We start from the raw sequence: 18,801 nt of genomic DNA, 5'->3' as shown, positions 1-18,801 counted from the left end.
CAAGACAAAAAGTAACAAAAAAAAATATAGACATGAGTGATCCAAACCCCCAAAATCCATCTACCTAAATCAACAAATGGTGTGCATTAAAAATCAGAATAGGTTCTTTTTATACATAAACTACTTGGGCACACAAATAAGACTTTAAGTGTTTACTTGTATTTAGATCAATTTTAGTTAAAGAGATTTATTAATAAAAAATATTAATTTTCTTGTTTGTCTTAACCGACGTGCAAAGGTCGTTAAAAACTTCCATTTGTTGTTGTTTAACTTAAATATAGAATTTTCATTTCAAGTTTCAAGAGAATTGATGTAATTAAACAGGTTTTTAAAACAGATTTTTTTTTTACATATAGAAACATTTTTACACGACAGATTAAATGTAATGAACAACATTTCCAAAGAAATTTCATTTGATTATTTCAACTCTAGGTATTTTATTTTAAAGGATAAACTCCTTATTTGGTTGGGAGACCATTAAGATTGTGTATCCATTGTTAAAATCTATATCATAATTATCCTCATACTTTTTTGACAAATTTTAGCAAAAAAATCCATAGAGCAAATGACAATACGATATGGTATTTGATACAATGATAATGATATGTTCATTTCTATCTTGAGATTGTTTTAACATAAAATCCTCATGGATGTGTATCAGCTTAATAACAATAAAATACTGATATGTGTGGGACGGAAAGAAAACTTAAGATAGTAAATTTTGTGTAAAGAGTACTAAAGACAAACATATATACTGTTTAAAATAAAACACAAATTAAAACATAAATCACCCACATAATAAAATTGGATGGAATCAGATATAAAAATGAAACATAATAAAACATTATACAAAAAAAAACTTGAAACAAATATCTGGAATGGAAAATATCCTTCATGAAAAAATGTAAAACTTTAAAACATATACTAGAATAAATAATAACTGGATGGAATTAAAAATTACACATATTGTTTATCATCTATAAAACATTATAAAGACATACAAAAATCAAAATTCAGATTAGTTTAGAAGTCTGTTTAGATGGAAAATGAAAAGATATTCTGATTTATTCTGTTACTTTTTAATACAAAAAAGAAATTGCAACATTTTGCTGAATAGAGATTTTTTCTTTTTTAATTGCCTCAAAGTATTGCAACTTCAATATTCAGAAATATCATTAAATTTTCATTCAAAAGTTAATAACAAGCATCCTTGTTAAGACATATTGGTATAAACATAAAAAACAATATAAATAAGTTATAATAAATTAAAAATATCACAGACAATGTATATAGTTGATTGGTCAAACATTTAAAAAACATCTATAAATGCAACGTCTTTCATCATAATACAATTCTAATGAAGTTTTATATTGTATTGTAGAAACAAATGATATTCTACGGTGCTAAAGGATATATATTTTTTTAGTATACAAAGCACCAGCACTTTTTTAATTATACTGTCATGGGCAATCATTTAATGTATTTAAGGCATCAACTAAAGTTTCTCATGTCTAATTGTTGAGCTACATTATCTTGGTTAATTATTTCTTAACTATATCATCTTGTTCTGAACCTTATCAGAATATCACAGCTTCCATTTTTTTTTTTTATAATTCCAAGCAAGAGATTTTCCTGTGCTACCAAATAGATGAGCGAAATTCTTTTTTCCTTCCTGCACGTCTTAATTCTCCATCTACGGTGTCCATCATTTTTCGTGTCAAACCATCGATTTCTTCCGTCAAATTAAGTGATCGGTTCAGTTCATCCTCATAGTCTGATCTAGCCTATAAAAATGATAAAGGAATTAATTTTGTTTAAATGGCAGTCAAGACAATTTCCAAATTGAAAAGAAACATATACTGTTTAAATCAAAATGTTTTTTTCTATGTTAAATAAATAAACATTAGTTACACGATAAAAAGGAAAGAAAAATATATTTTCTGAAATATGTCATTAATTTCCTACCATTATTTAATAATCTATAGTTACTATTATCAATGATTGAATAAATATCATTTGACATGGTAGAAAAATACATTTTTAAAATATTGAAAAGAATAAAAGGAATACAAAATATTCACTATCTACAATGAACAAAATTATCTAGCAATACAAATGAAACATAAAGAGCAAATTAGTATGGTCAAATCACACATTAAAATACACTTCACAAAAAACACAATTTTAAAATCTTCAAATGTGTCAAATTATCCAGTTGTCTTAAAGCATATGTCAAGATTGTAATTCCAGCCTGGATCTTGTTCGCCAAATACTAAATGAGAAATGATAAAGTATGGAGAGCCATACTTTGATACAAAGAACCTTGACAGTTAAAAAAATGAGAAACTGCCATTTGAAAAGTAACAGGGTGCAAGTTATGAAACAAGTTTTCAACCAAATTAATACCAATATTTCGTTTGTACAAATGTACTATTGAAGTTGTAATAAACATACTATGCTCTGACATTGACGCACCAATTATAATTAATTTCAACTTTATCAAAAGTTACACTACCACAAAAGAGTTTACTGGTTATAATTCTACATGGCATTAAAGTTAGTATAAAAAAATCTTAAATGTATTTATTAGCTTTTTACAAAACAGCATTATTAATTTCATTGATTTAAACTATCACACACAGTTGATCATATTTATTTGAATCTAAGATAATTGAAAATCAACACTGTGTTGAAAAAGTGACTTTTTTTGTAGTCAAAACTTTCTTTACTCCTTTCTCAATCTTTAATACTGAGATTTGAAAAAGGAATTATGAGCTGTCAAATTGACAATTTCAGGCTTTTTTACCTGCCACATTCTATGCATTATTTCCAACATATCAAATATTATAACTCCTGAATGGCAAAAACTAAATCATCTATGTTGCAAAAAACACAAAGAGCCGTTGTCAGTCTATTAAAAACCATAACCTCTAGATGATAAAAGGGAAAATCAGTATTCAAGTTGACTTTCATTTTGTGTTCAGTAACCACATATTAAATTTGTAAAAGCATTGCTTGAATGAATTATTGATAATTGCAAAAAAAACTGTAAACAGCTGCTAGACCACAAACCCTACCAAATTGATAGCCAGATTTTTCTGTTGAATATTTAATCAAACAGGTACATGTACAACAATTTTTATTTTTAAAGACACAAAACTCAATTATCAGATTATTAAATTACATAAAAACATCAACTTTGACTATTTCAAGTATTATGTTTTAAAAGACTTCATGTTAAATGATTATTAAGACATCAACCCATGATGAATTACAATTTATGATTGTTATATACTAACAGCTGTGAATTGATATCTTCACATGCCTGTGTGTTAAATCAGAATGGCGTCCAGTTCACTATACATTACCCTTACATGCAAGCCAGAAACTGAGGGTGCCTAGCAATAAAAGTACTATTATTGTTGAAAATCTTATTGGTTCTTTTATAGTGTTTAAGTGTCCAAACTATTACATTTCCATGTTCAGTGAACCATGGAATCTGGGTCAAAACCATAATAAGGCACATATTTCAAAAAGTTTACATTATAATGATAATTAATTTTCAAGTTGATGCAACCACAACATCATGGAAACTAATTCAACAAAACCTCTAGATGGATAAGGTACATAGGAATAATCTAAGACAGGGCATAAAATAATCTAAATTTTGGTCAGAAAGATATCTCTTGATAAAGGAGAAAAGTGCTGTCTAAATTTTGTCTAAAATTATGTAAATATTTGACAGTTGTTGGTGTTTGAAATCACAAACTGAAACTTAATGCTGACTCCGCTGCAGGAAAATACAGAACAATGGATCACTTTGTTAGGCTTTTGGACATTAAATGATGCAGACTACACAAAAATACAGAATGTTAAACAAAAATACTTACAAAATTTTGCTTCAGATTTACCAAGAAGTAGCTTAGGTTCAAGTATCCCCGAAAGTTTGAGAAAGTTAGTGTTGTCATGAAAAACTTTACAACAGACTAAGTCTGAATGTTGATGTCACGTTGAATCTCAGTTCTCTATGCCACTTCTTTGACACATTCATTGCATAGGACAAAAAAAGAGAAACTAACTAGCTCTAACAGTCAGGATAAAGCAGAAAAGATGAAAAGTCGGTGGCTTAAAATTGCTGGAATGTATATGTATATGTATATATGCAGGTCAATAAATTGAGTATATTAGCAAGTAATATTACTGCTTTGATTTTGAATTAAATTAAAGGCAGTTTTGCTAGTTTAGTTCTTATAATTTTCAACCTATGGGACCATAAAAAAATAACTCAAAGAAATTCATGCCATGTAAAATACACAACCAATTTTTTTTACATACTTTGAGCATTCATTCATTCATAACTTAATGTATTCTATAGTTTTTACATTACTTTACTCTTCATGCACAATTTCAAATTTCACTAATGATATCGACAAGCAAAAACAGTGAAACAGACCATTGCAATCTACGAAAGGAAACATCATCTATATAGCCAACAGATGCACATGCACAACATACCCCTTCAGAGTCTGAAGCAAAGTTAGTTTTGACATCTGTCACTATAGTAACAGGAGTGCTGACACGTGGTATGAAATGGACATCTAGTTGACCAGTACTTTGATTAGCAGATGGAAGTGCAGCAGTATTAGGACTACAAGTGCTTTGATTGGCAGACGACAGACGAGAAATAGTACTAAGTGTGCCAGAGATATTAGGTGACATGTTCACAGTGTTGCCATGACTACCACTGTTTGGCTCATTACTTTGACCTTGACCCCCAGCACGAAACCTTAGCTTTACCTTTCTGTATTTTCTTCCTCTACCTTTTCTTCCTCTGTTTCTCCCCCTGCAGAAAAAAATAGAGCATATACATTTTGTTGAACAAGTTAAATCAATTTCATGCTGGACAACTGAAATTACTTATGTGATATGTGATATCTTTAAATGTTTAGAAGGCCATTTATAAAATTCAGGTTGATCTGACATTCTTTAGCTAGCTATAAAACCATTTTCAATCCACCATTTTCTATATTAGAAAATGCCTGTACCAAGTCAGGAATATGACAGTTGTTATCCATTCGTTTTATGTGTTTGGACATTTGATTCTGCCTTTTGATTTTTGATTTTCCTTTTTGAATTTTCCTCGGAGTTTAGTATTTTTGTGTTTTTACTTTTACAAGTTGCAAGAAAAAATGTTAATACAAGTTTGTGCTTGTTTTTAACTTTTTTTGTTCAACAATGAGCCTTGACAAGACAATTAAGACCACATTACAAACTAAATACATACCTCAATGTCAAAGTCCTTTTTAATTAGAAGACAAAAGAGTTGTTTTTTATCCTTTTCCTTTTAATTCACCTAATTCTAGAGGAAGGGGTCAGGGGATTATTTTGTTGTTTTTATTACTTTCTTTTTTTAAATTCCCAAATTTTACAAGAACAAACTACATTTTTTTCTCATAAGACCAGTACCTTCTGACATGAATTTCATCTTCAGATTCAGCACTTGAACTTTCTGTGTAGTATTCTTTAACAATATATTTTGCTCTGTTTCTAACATCTGGAGAATAATGTCTGACTCTTGATGAGGCTGATTTAGATCTTCTTCTTGGTCGAGGTGGTTTCCCTCTAAAAAAAACATGGTTACATGTTTTTTAATACATGTAATTGCTGCATGCCATTCAATGGCAAATATTTCATTAGAATTAAGAACAGTAATATCTTGATTGGATATGAATAAACTGTTTTTACTAGGCCAATACTAATAAACAAAATTATATTTTAACAAAGTCATAGTCTTCTTGAAATGAGTTGAGAGGGGGGTGGGGGGTGGAGGGGTCCTTATCTTGAAATCCCGGGCTTTAAAACATAAAATCTTGAGGTCTGAATTCAAAGAAATTTAAATCCTGACATCCCGGAATTTGATAAAAGAATTCCCTGATCCTAAAAGGACCAATTCCGAAATCCTGAGCTTAAAAATACCCGATCCCAACATCCCCCAAAAAGACCTGCCCTCCTCTTGATCAGCTATCATGTATCAGACTTTCTATTATCTAATAATCTATCTACTGTCTAAAAACTCTGGTATAATGGTCGATGTGGAGAATTTCTTAGTTTGGCCAGCTGGCAATCGTTCATTTCGAATTCGTTGTAAACCAGGATACCATTTCCCTCTTTTAACCCTCTACTGACAAACTCGTACGGGTCTAGGGTATAAGTATTATGGGCCATTTTAAAGGCAATAAGTACCTCTTCCTCTGGTATCATTTCCCACGTGGGGAATCTCTTCGTTTGGCCAGCCGGTAATAGTTCATTTTCGAATTTGTGATATACCAGAGTACCCCCCTCCTTATCCTTTCCTGACTAACTCTTACGGGTCAAGGGCATAAGTGATATGTGCTTTTTTAGAGGCATAACCAACCTCTACCTCTGGTTTAATGGTCGATGTAGAGAATTTCTCAGTTTGGCCAGCCGCAATAGTTCAGTTCGAATTCGTTGTAAACTGGGATACCATATCCTCCTTTTAACCCTCTACTGACAAACTCGTACGAGTCTATGGTATAAGTATTGTGGGCCATTTTAAAGGCAACAAGTCATTTTACTGCCTTCAACAATGAGCAGAGCCCATGCCGCATAAATAACATTAAGTCACGTTTCTGCCTACAACAATGAGCAGGGCCTATACTGCATTAAACAATAAGTCATTGTAATTCATTCAAAAATGAGTAGATCATTAAAGATTGCTTATGTTGGCGTTAATATTGATTCACTTATATAAGGTCTTTGCATCGGAACTAAACACATTTATTTAAAACCCAGTTGTTAGTATGACACGGCTTAGGTTCTTCTTATATATGTTATGATGGTATATATGATACGAAATCCCTCGAGGGAAGGATTGTGCCGGATATTCATATGATGAAGACATAATCTTTCAATCAGCTTAATTGAAGTCTGGAGCTGGCATGTCAGTTAACTGCTAGTAGTCTTTTGTTATTTATGTACTATTGTCATTTTGTTTATTTTCTTTGGTTACATCTTCTGAAATCAACTCGAACTTCTCTTGAACTGAATGTTAATGTGCGTATTGTTATGGGTTTACTTTTCTGCATTGGCTAGAGGTATAAAGGAGGGTCGAGATCTCGTAAACATGTTTAACCCCGCCGCATGTTTGCGCCTTTTCCAAGTCACGAGCATCTAGCCTTTTTAGTCTTGAATTATTTTTAACTCACCTGGCCCAAAGTTTATGTCTATCTGTCCCAAAATTTTCAGATGAATTGGACAACCGGTTGTTTGGTTGCTGTCCCCCAAATGGCAATTTTTGAAGAAATTTTGCTGTTTTTGGTTATTATCTTGAAAACTATTATAGATAGATATAAACTGTAAACAGCAATTATGTTGAGCAAAGTAAGATGTACAAATAAGTCCACATGATCAAAATGTTCAGTTTTTACCCCTTAAGGAGTTATTGCCATTAACAGTCATTTTTTAACACTTTTCATAAACTTGTTATTTTTTTTGTAATTTTTAACTAAATAATTTCCTCTGTTACTAATGAGCAAAGTTCATTTTAGATAGAGATAATTGTAAGTAGCAAGGACGTTCAGTAAAGTAAGAACTTCAAAAACATCACCAAAACACAATTTTGTCATGATTCCATCTGTGTCCTTTGTTTAATATCCACATAGACACAGCTCTTAAGAGCCTCTAGCTATTTTTAGTTTCTTTTGTACAATTTGAAGTCTAGTATGGCGTTCATTATAACTGAACTAGTATATATATTTGTTTAGGGGCCAGCTGAATGACGCCTCCGGGTGCTGGAATTTCTCGCAGAATTGAAGACCTGTTGGTGACCTTCTGCTGTTGTCTGCTCTATGATGGGGTTGTTGTCTCTTTGACACATTCCCCATTTCCATTCTCATTATAATCACATAAACACAAATTAATATTCCAGTTACATTGTACTCCTGTACCTTCAAAACGCTGATCTGCAAAAAGATTGTCATCTCTAGTATTCACGACTACTATTAATACATTCAATTTTGAACATAAATAAGTGATTGTCAGTACATTATTTATATTTTTACAGCATAATGTAGTACAATGGAATATACGTTAGACAATTCTTTCATCTATAATCAACCTGTTATGCATTATCTATTATCTACTATATGCTTAAGTATGCTAAAATAAATATTGGTGTGAAATATGAAATATTTACTAAACACACTAATTTCAGTTATAAAGCTACAATTTTGCATGCTGCATAAAACATGAAAATATGTCCACGATATTGTTCGTCTTATATATCTTCCTTATTTAATGTACAAAAATAGATTATAGTATGAATTTAAAGTTGTGTGACGTATAACTATAAATATATAATAAAAAATAAATGAACCCAGTGTAGTGGCGCTCTTATTTGTCTCTGCCCTAAATACGTGAAATCTATCTACGTTAAATGTACTCTAGTGAATCCTATATACTGATCAACAAAATGCTTGCACATGGACACTAACTCATTATTCAACCATCTGTTATAATAAAATTAATTAACAGGAATCGAAACAATGAAAAGTGTTTCTTCTGAACTTTGCTGCAAAGAATGATTTATAAGTTTTGAAATCGTACGATTTATTGTTTCTTTTATAGCACAACTTCAAAAGAGCATTTCAGTCTAGTAAAACAATTAGTTTTACATCTTTTAACTTCGCAATGCAGATAATGTTCTCTCACTAAATAATTACAAATTTTAGCGTTTGTGTTAATCGTCCTTCGGACATGAAATAAAGAATGCCACATATACATTTAAGACTGTCTTATTTACTGACGGTCGCCAAAAATAAGATGTTCGGCTTTTTCTAATAAATAATTGAATTACAATATAAATAGCACAACAGGTTCTTACCAAGGTGGATGTTGAAATACATGTATTGAAAGAAAACGCTACTTTTGTACAGCTTTATTTTTGTTTTGAGTATACATTTGATTGTATACTATAGTATATATGGATAGTCTACGATTCAAGTTGATAGCTGAAATGAATGGTAGGAATATTTAATATTAAATATGTAGTAAAGTAATAATAACTTTTGATTTATTCAAAAATGTATATTATCATTCCAACTCTCATTTTAGTTTTTCCTTTTACAAGTCATATTTCCTTTATATATATTTTCTCTAATTCTATAATAGTGAAAATTTGCCGGTAAACATAACCATAATTAAGGTAAAGGCGTAAACCGTTTAAACCGTAAACCAAGCCAAAACAATTCTGAGAGAAAGGAAAATATTATCATGCAATTTAAAATCACCTTGATTATGATTACAATAGAAAAAAGTGTTTAAAAAGAAATAATGAAATCGAGTTGTAGAAAATAGAAAAGTTGGTATTAAATTTTCATCACTGGACTTATACTCCGCAGCAGCACCAAGCTTGATGGAAGTGAACCATCTGTTTGACTTTGTGAACCCAAAAAGTTTCGTATTGATATTTAGACTGCTATTGACCGTTTATACTACAAAACGATTGGTCAAACAGTTTATTAGAAGTACATCATTTCAATTGATGTTACAGCGGAGTGTATACTTTAAGAATAGACTAGTCCTACAGAAAAAAAAACAATCTGTCTGTTGGACTATGCTACTTCGAAAGGAGGGTAGTTTACCTAACCTAACAATTACTTCACGGTTCAGCTAAAAAGCAAGCTAACCAAAGATATTACCTTTGGCTACACACTCATTGAAATCTGCTGTAATCAGTAAAGAATCACTATCAATTTCAAACATGTTTTATATGATTGTGTTATAGTCCAGGAACAGTCTGCTGGATATCCGTCTCAAGTAGTTCCTAGTGGAACAAGATATCCGTCTCAAGAAGTAGCCAGTGGAACAAGATATACAGAAACCAACAATTGTCAGTTGACTATGGTGTACAAGTTTAGTTCAACTGATCCTTGTGATCCGAGAAACTGTCAATTACGACTTCCTCTACTTACAGAGGAAAAATTTGGGATAGAAGAATCGACCAGTAACCGTCTTCTTAATCGAAATATTAGTGGAGTGCAAGGAAGGTAATTGAAGATAAACGTTTCCTGATATTTTATTTGTTTCCTTTTGAGTATTTACTAGCATCATACTTTGAATATCGTAGCTTTTCTTACGAGTTAAACTTTGACAGTATAAATCGAAGTAACTGACAAGACCTTTGATTCGATCAACTGGTGAGAAATAAAGCGATGCTACGCCAGTAAAAAAGTCGTTAAAACCTGTCAAAATAAGATTTTTTTATCCATAAATACAAGTCACCTTAGCAAATTTTGGCACTGCATTTCGGAATGTTTGTCTTTCACATCTTTTAAACTTCGTATTTGCTTTGAACTCTTAACTGATTTGGTTAGTGTTATATACAGGAAGTCTTGGATTTTTACAACCACACGGTCAATGCCACTGCAAGATTTTATACTGCTTTTCATAATGGTTGGTTTAAAGTGCTTTTTAACTCCGAGATTGGGTTAATAAAGTAACAATCAAAGTTATTTTAAAATGTTGTTGCTTTCACAAGTATAATATGACCCTAATATGTTCTCACTCAAAAGCAAATACTATACCTTATAGTGAGAAAAAGATGTAGACGGCAACTCATAAACACAAAAACCTAAAAGACACCCAGTTTTTTTTTATATTCAACACTAAACAGGACAATATCCATTTGATTTGTTGGGCTATAAATGGCCCAGAGCATGTCTCACAAAGATAGTCAACAATGAATTCAAATAAAAGAAAGCAATGAAGATACACATAGTGAAGCATACATTTTTACAAGATGAAAAATTAAACATGAACGTTACCGATAATACCCAGGTGCTGCGGATAAGTGAATAGCAGTTCCTACACCAATTGAACTGGGAACAGTATAATATCAACATATATGTTCCTGATATGTAATACCCGATGGGTTGCTTGTGACAACTAACTATGTGATACAAACAATATTCCATTATAAGTGTCCAGTGAACAAGGAAAATAGGAGAGTAATATGTTGCACCAGAGAATAGTACTATATACATCTCTGGTTGCACTAAAAACTAGAACATGACCACATGGAGAATGGCCTTTACCATCAAATATCAATGTTTATTTGAAGGAACACATCTGAATCAAGAAAGCCCGTTCCTGAACTGTTGAATAACTTGCGTGCATTATTAATTAGGAAAAACTAAATATGTTTGAGATTAAGAAACAGAATTTAAAAATGCATTTTACAGAAATAGTTTATTTTATATTTTGGACAAATGATTTTTTTTTTACGAACAACGACATTTGTGAATTGTATTCACACGTATGTTGACTGCTCTATTTCATAAATTAAATATAACTTTTTTCTTTTCTTTTATCATTTTAGATAGATCAGAGACATATATACACACATGAATCTGGATAGATGTTAAGCCTACAAAGAAGTTTTGTAACATTCCCGGACTGTACATTGGACAATAATCATAATCATAACAGATCAGATCAGAGACAATTATTAACTGTTGACGTTGGTTTTTTTTTTGTTATTTTTTTTTTTTTTTAAGGAATGGCTTTTCTTAACGAAATTAGGTCTAAAGTTGTCTTTGATGTTAGAAATGGATTTTTCATAAGCAAGATTCTAAATCAATGCTTTGGTATGCCAAAAAAATTGCTTAATATTGTACAGGTTGGCCATTTTAGAGGTCATATTCAAATTTTTAGAAACAAACATCAGAATAAGAGGTATATTTTCTAAATTTTAACCAACAAATGAGGCAGACATGAAATTTTACACTTTGGATTGGCACTTTTCTTTTAAACAATTTTTGCTGCGTTCCAGGGTCAAAAGAAAATTTTGCAGATATTTTTTCAAGTTTCGAATATATTTTTTGTTGATAATATATTTATATATTTGTTAGTTTTGAACATATGTTGGTTTTTTTTTAATATTGAAAAGTTTGATTAGCAATAATGCAATTACATAAACGATATATATACTATTTTAACTTATAAGTCCACTTGTTTTAGACTTATTATAAAATATATAATTCTGAATAAGTAAATTTTCAACAATTTGTGTTTTCAAAGTTTTAGCATACATATACCAACATCACTTATAAATATTATCAAATAAAATATTGGGATTATCATAACATAACACATATATGTGTTTTATAAATTACAAGTGTGGACATAGATCAGTGTGGAAAGACGGCATTGTTGCATTTGTATAAGGGAATTTGGGTTATTTGTGAATTTTAAATTATATCAAGACTATCAGGTACTTTTCCTTAAATAATGTTGGCATCAAAGGAAAGAATATTCAATATGCAATATGGCGTTGTCTACCCACTTTATAGTATCAATTATGTTCGTGATTAGGTCAAAATGTTTCTGCAAAGGGATTTTTGTTTTGTCTGGTAAGCATGGAAATGATTGATGGTAACCTGTGTTCCGTTGTGACAGCTGATTTCAAATAAGCACCAAAAAACTTATATTAAAGTATCATTTATTCAAGATTTAGTTTAAAGGTTTGCAACAGGTTCTGAAAATAAATAACATAATTTCCGATATTGCTCTCTATAGAAGACGTGGTATGTGTGCAATTGAGACAACTCTCCATCCAAGTCACAATTTGTAAATGTAAACCATCAAGTAATGTCAAGTACAATCTACAACACGGAGCATTGGCTCATACCGGAACACAAGACTAGTGTAAAACCATTCAAACGGAAAAAACCAACGGTCTAATCTATATAAAAAAACCACTTATGAACCACATCAACAAACGACAACCACTGAACATCAGGTTTCTGACTTAGGACATGCGCAAACAAACGCAGCTGGTTTAATAGGTACCAACCTTCACCCTTACCTAATAAAATAGTGTAACATCAAAACATTGAAAGACACACTATAAAATACCAATGGAAATGGCTTAACTCAATCAGAACACAAAAACAAGTAAACATACACTGCACTAATAAATTTGATCTATGAAACAATTTAAATGCAAAATCAATAAGATATTGGGTGATACTTTAAACAATATCAGAAAGACATCAATAACCTTGGACAAAATGCCGCCGAACAAAATAAATTGCTTCACCAAGCGCAGCAGGATACGACCGCAGAAGTCCAACTCTGATCAATTGGGGAAAAAATGGACACAATATTCACGCTTGATATAGGACTTAATTTAGATTGTAATTAACTATTTGACACATAATAGGTTTTTGACAAAGAATAACTGTAGTCAAAAAATTTAGAATTGTATTTGCGCTTTTGTGTTCAAGATTTGGTCATAAATTATGTTTGAATAACCTTCATTAGACTTCTTTTAAATTATGTATTGTACTTAAATGATTGTCCATTTTTATACATTAAACCCTTGTTTTCCCCCTTTTTTACTCTAATTCCTAAACGGTTTGAGCTATATCCCCTGGCTTATACTAACCATCCCTTAGTGGTATGGAAACTTGTGGCATCATTTCAGAGAGATCCATATACTGCTCCACAATTCATTGTCTGGAAACTAGTAAAAAAATGTTTCCTTGCTGGTCCCTTATTCCTAAACTGTTGGAATCATAACCCCCAAAATAACTCCCAATCTTCCTTGAGGGGGGATAGGACCTTTATCGGGACTCCGGAATCGTGTGTTTTTAAGCTCGGGATTTCGAAATTGGGCTCCTCCTATCCCCCTCTTCATTTTGTGGTGCTGACGAAGACGACGGCACAATACCAACATACGACCGCATCGTATAATAATATACAAAGGTAAATAAAAATAATTTTGATGTTATGTAAACATTTATGGAGAACGAAAATATTTTGAACAAAATACATAAATTTGTTGTTCATAGTATGAGAACAGAAGTCAAAAATTATAGTGATACCAAACACTTACATGACTATGTGTATTTTTGTTCCACACTCTGAATCCTGCTTTGATGTTTAGATAGGCACCAAATTCACCTATGGTCTCAAGGAATGCTCGTTGATTTATTTATTTTTTATTTTTAAGACAAAACTATCACCATATAAAGAAAAGAAAAATGGAAACCCCATGGCCCACAACTATTTATGAACAAGTTACTAATTCAAGAGATTGAAAATAGGCATTTAGAGTTAATTTCTTATATCTGGATCATTACAATTTCCTTGTGATCTAACATATTGGTAACCCTTGTTGTTTTTTTGCTTTATCTGTTGATTTTAATATGTGATCATGTAGTGGTATTTACCCTTTTTGACATCAGGATATTCCAATTCTAGAAGATGACAGTTGATAAAAAAATTCTCAGTTTCATTTTGTGTGTTTGAGCTTTTGATATGACTTTTTGATAAGGGACTTTCCGATTTGAAGGTATTTTTGTTAGTTTACTTCTTTTTTTTTAAGAACTTGAACCAGTTTTCAGTAACTGTGAGTACTTTCAAATCTGTACTCTGTGTCTTTTGTGTTGTGAAGTATTAATACCCTACCACGTCTGATATGTTTTGTAAGATGTTTTTTCTTCTTTGTATCACTGACGAGTAAAGCCATTTTCACCTTATTTTTAGTTTGTTGTTATGTTGGATTGTTACACTTCTGTCCCAGGTTAAAGGAGGGTTGGCCCCTTAAAACAGGTTTAACCAGTCACATTTTTTACGTCTGTCAAAAGTCAGGACAATATGACAAAACTACTCAATTGACCACTTGAGGAGTTATTGCCCTAAATAGTTAATTTTAAAGAATATGGCTAATTTTTTGTAATCTTTTAAAAAATTATTTCCCACTTAATCTACTGGCCCAAATAGAATTAAATCTAGTCACAATTTCCAAAGGGATATCTTGGTTGAGAAATGTATCTGATGAACATGCCATCTATCAAACATGGCCACCATGGCTAAACATAGAACATAGGGATTCCCTATAGAAGTCTATGGAAAAAATGTACACAAAACAATTTCAATTGGTCAGAAATTGAAAACTAATTTAAATAAAGATAAGGGGTCTTCAGTTACTATTTTAAGACTACAATGGGATGACTTGGTCTTAATCATTATTATGGTGTCAAATACCTTTCATTATGATTTTAATCATATTTTACATGATTTCAAAAACAGAAACAGGTGATTAACACAGACTCTTTATTTCAAGGCTGATATGTGCACCACAGTACCTTTAAATATAAAGATTATCATATTTGTAATTTGTGAATGACAATTCGTGTGATAAAGATGTTTTTTTTATATTAACTGGTGTCTTGCTTAGAATTATATTTTGTGGCCTCCAGATTTTAATGTAGTATTACTCGATTTATTTCACTTGACTGGGCGGAGTTTAACCGATTTGCTCACAATAAACCAGTCCATCAATATATAGGTGTTTTAGGATAAACTCACCAATGAAGTGTCTAGTCATTGTTTTGTAAATTCCTTTGATGACACTGATAGGTGATTAGAAATAAGTTATAATTATAACGGTAATCATCCTTATCACACACATCTTGAAATAGACTGTCCTTATGCAAATTAAAACGTAAACTCCGCCCGATCAGTTGAATTAACATTGGTAATACTAACGACATAAATATTTACATCATTTTTTGTTCAAGGTCAAGTTCAACATTGAAAAAAGGAACTTATATCCCAAGTATTGTTATCCTTTTACAATGCAATAAGTGAAAATTCAAATGAAAAAAATAAATTAATATTTTTATAAACACTTGCTGAACAGCGAAAATGAGGTCAAGGTTGATGAATTCTTTGTAAAACAAAGCATATTTAATCATGGTATGAAGCATCCAGGTCTTTTATCTTCTGAAATATAAAGCTTATTAGCAGCAGGTTTTGCAACCTTTGTCACAAGCAAGTCTTAAATATTTGTCAGTGTCATTGAATAGTAAGTATGTGCAATTGTTGTATTATAATGGAATTAAATAAGGAAGAGACAATTGTAGATAAATATAATTTATTTGTATTTCTTTCTCTAAAAAATACATTAATAAATCTTGTTTGTGTAACTCCAATAAGATGAGATGTGATAAAGTCTTTTTTTTTTAACATTACCAACATGAAAGATATGGAATCTCTGATTACAGATAATTTAAATGGAATTAAATATGCTAATTTCAGTGCACTAATTCAATGATGATATAAAATTGATATGATAAATAATTAAAAATTGGCATATTTTTTGGCAATATTTAATACGTGACCCTAAGAAAAATATTTGCAATGCTTTTTTTTATCTTTGGAAAAGACATCTTAAAGAATATATCTTATTTGGTGAAGATGTTTATATCTAAATTTCAATTACAAAATGTGAAATTTAAGAACTTTTTGCAGCTTTTTTCATACATTAGACCATTTGATGTTTGGGGTCAAAATGTAATATATAAGAATAATATATTCAATGTATTCCAAACATCTGATAAGCTCTGACATGTAAAAGATGATAATTGATATATATTTATTACATAGTGAAATTAAGATTCCATGGACCAGAAAATGTCCTTATCACATCTCTCTGTTGATGACAACTTCTAACATATACTTTTCCTTATATATAATGGTCATCAATTAAAAACGTCAAATAAATACTGATCATGATTAATGCATATGTAATTGGGTCAAAGTTTAAATGATGATGCAACTATTATATGTGTACTGGTACATTAAATAAGATGTATTCTTTTTGGATTAACAATGAGACACTCAAACAATAAAAAAAAATACAAATTCTTTTGAGTAAGAAACATAAGATTATTTTTTACATTTTTAAGAACTGTTTTAATAAGCAATACATTTTAATGTCAGTTTTTGTTTGAATTTTTTGATAAATAAGGATGGAAATCAAAATAAATGTTATTTGAATAATTTGCTTATGTGATCACAGAGCTCTCCCTCTCACCTTTTCAAATACATTTAAAAACTACATTCTGCTTATTTCATAAAAAGAAGTAAAATTACTTCTTCAGAATTCGTTGAGGCACATAAAATACAGAGGTATATAAGAATAATGAAAACTGACCATTTCATCCTTAAATCTTAAATAAGATAGTTACTGTTAATACCTCATTTTTGTCATTTGACAAGAACAAAAATGTATCAAATTTTTGTTATTTTATCATGAAGAAGAAAATAACATCTTTCATGGTTCATGATTGTAAAAATAAAATGACTATAATCAGAAAATGTAAAATAAAATATGGATTTATTTACATGAATATGTTTCATTGTATTTTTAATAAAGTTTTGATTTTCCTACAATAACTTCATACTACATTTCCAACTATGCTTTGTATCAGAAATGAAAATGCAATTACAAAATGTAAGGTGAATTTTAAATACTTTTGTAATAATTATTTAGGCACTACGTATGTTTATGATCAGAATTTGTTTCATTTATGGAACTATTTTAAAAATATGCAGAGATGTGGTACAAGTGCCAATGAGACATCCCTTTATAACAGGCGAAATGACATAGTATTATCAAGGGAAATAAACTTAAAAGAAATAATACATGTAGTCAAGACAAAAAGTAACAAAAAAAAAGAAAAGACATGAGTGATCCAAACCCCCAAAATCCATCTACCTAAATCAACAAATGGTGTGCATTAAAAATCAGAATAGGTTCTTTTTATACATAAACTACTTGGGCACACAAATAAGACTTTAAGTGTTTACTTGTATTTAGATCAATTTTAGTTAAAGAGATTTATTAATAAAAAATATTAATTTTCTCGTTTGTCTTAACCGACGTGCAAAGGTCGTTAAAAACTTCCATTTGTTGTTGTTTAACTTAAATATAGAATTTTCATTTCAAGTTTCAAGAGAATTGATGTAATTAAACAGGTTTTTAACACAGATTTTTTTTTTTACATATAGAAACATTTTTACACGACAGATCAAATGTAATGGAAAACATTACCAAAGGAATTTCATTTGATTATATCAACTCTAGGTATTTTATTTCAAAGGAAAAACTCCCTATTTGGTTGGGAGACCATTAATGTTGGGTGTCCACTTTTAAAATCTATATCATAATTATCCTCATACTTTTTTGACAAATTTTAGCAAAAAAATCATTAGAACAAATGACAATACGATATGGTATTTGATACAATGATAATGATATGTCCATTTCTATCTTGAGATTGTTTTAACATAAAATCCTCATGGATGTGTATCAGCTTAATAACAATAAAATACTGATATAAAATCCTCATGGATGTGTATCAGCTTAATAACAATAAAATACTGATATGTGTGGGACGGAAAGAAAACAAAAGATACAAAATATTGTGTAAAGGCAAACATATATACTGTTTAAAATAAAACACAGATTAAAACATAAATCACAGACATTAAAAAATGGATGGAATCAGATAAAAAAAATCAAGAAAGTAAAACATTATACAAAAAAAAACTGAAACGTTTATCTGGAATGGAAAATATTCATCATAAAAAAAATAAAGAAAAAATGTAAAACTTTATAACATATACATGTACTAGGATAAATAATAACTGGATGGAATTAAAAATTATGCATATAATGTTTATCATATAAAAGACACATACAAAAATCAAAATACAGATTAGTTTAGAAGTCTGTTATTTAGATCAAAAATGAAAATGATATTCTGATTTATTCTGCTACTTTTAAATACAAAAAAGAAATTGCAACATTTTGCTGAATAGAGATTTTTTCTTTTTTAATTGCCTCAAAGTATTGCAACTTCAATATTCAGAAATATCATTAAATTTTCATTCAAAAGATAATAACAAGCATCCTTTTTAAAACAT

At 30.2% G+C, this 18,801-nt stretch overlaps 1 protein-coding gene across 1 annotated transcript; it reads right to left on the bottom strand.

Moving 5' to 3' along the window:
- Window positions 1-898: 898 nt before the first annotated feature.
- On the bottom strand, window positions 899-6,572 carry LOC134705942 (uncharacterized). The gene is made up of 4 exons (XM_063564654.1): window positions 6,544-6,572; window positions 5,467-5,622; window positions 4,798-4,843; window positions 899-1,784 (listed from the first exon to the last, which is right to left on the bottom strand). Exons 1-4 carry the CDS (start codon window positions 6,570-6,572, stop codon window positions 1,638-1,640), a joined length of 378 nt encoding a protein of 125 aa, XP_063420724.1. The 3' UTR covers window positions 899-1,637.
- Window positions 6,573-18,801: the final 12,229 nt, after the last annotated feature.

Source organism: Mytilus trossulus, chromosome 2 (genome assembly GCF_036588685.1).
Source record: "Mytilus trossulus isolate FHL-02 chromosome 2, PNRI_Mtr1.1.1.hap1, whole genome shotgun sequence".
NCBI classification, from domain to species: domain Eukaryota; kingdom Metazoa; phylum Mollusca; class Bivalvia; order Mytilida; family Mytilidae; genus Mytilus; species Mytilus trossulus.
Note: the sequence above shows the minus strand (reverse complement) of the source record. Positions and strands in the feature narration are given on the sequence as shown.

What these genes read in the sequence shown, in the direction of transcription:
- LOC134705942 (XM_063564654.1), bottom strand. Translation starts at nt 6,572, where the DNA reads ATGGCCCACAATACTTATACCATAGACTC. An exon ending in GATGAAATTCATGTCAGAAG is followed by an intron (nt 4,844 to 5,466) that starts GTACTGGTCTTA and finishes TTTTTTCTGCAG; the next exon opens with GGGGAGAAACAGAGGAAGAA. An exon ending in GAGGAAGAAAATACAGAAAG is followed by an intron (nt 1,785 to 4,797) that starts GTAAAGCTAAGG and finishes TCATTTTTATAG; the next exon opens with GCTAGATCAGACTATGAGGA.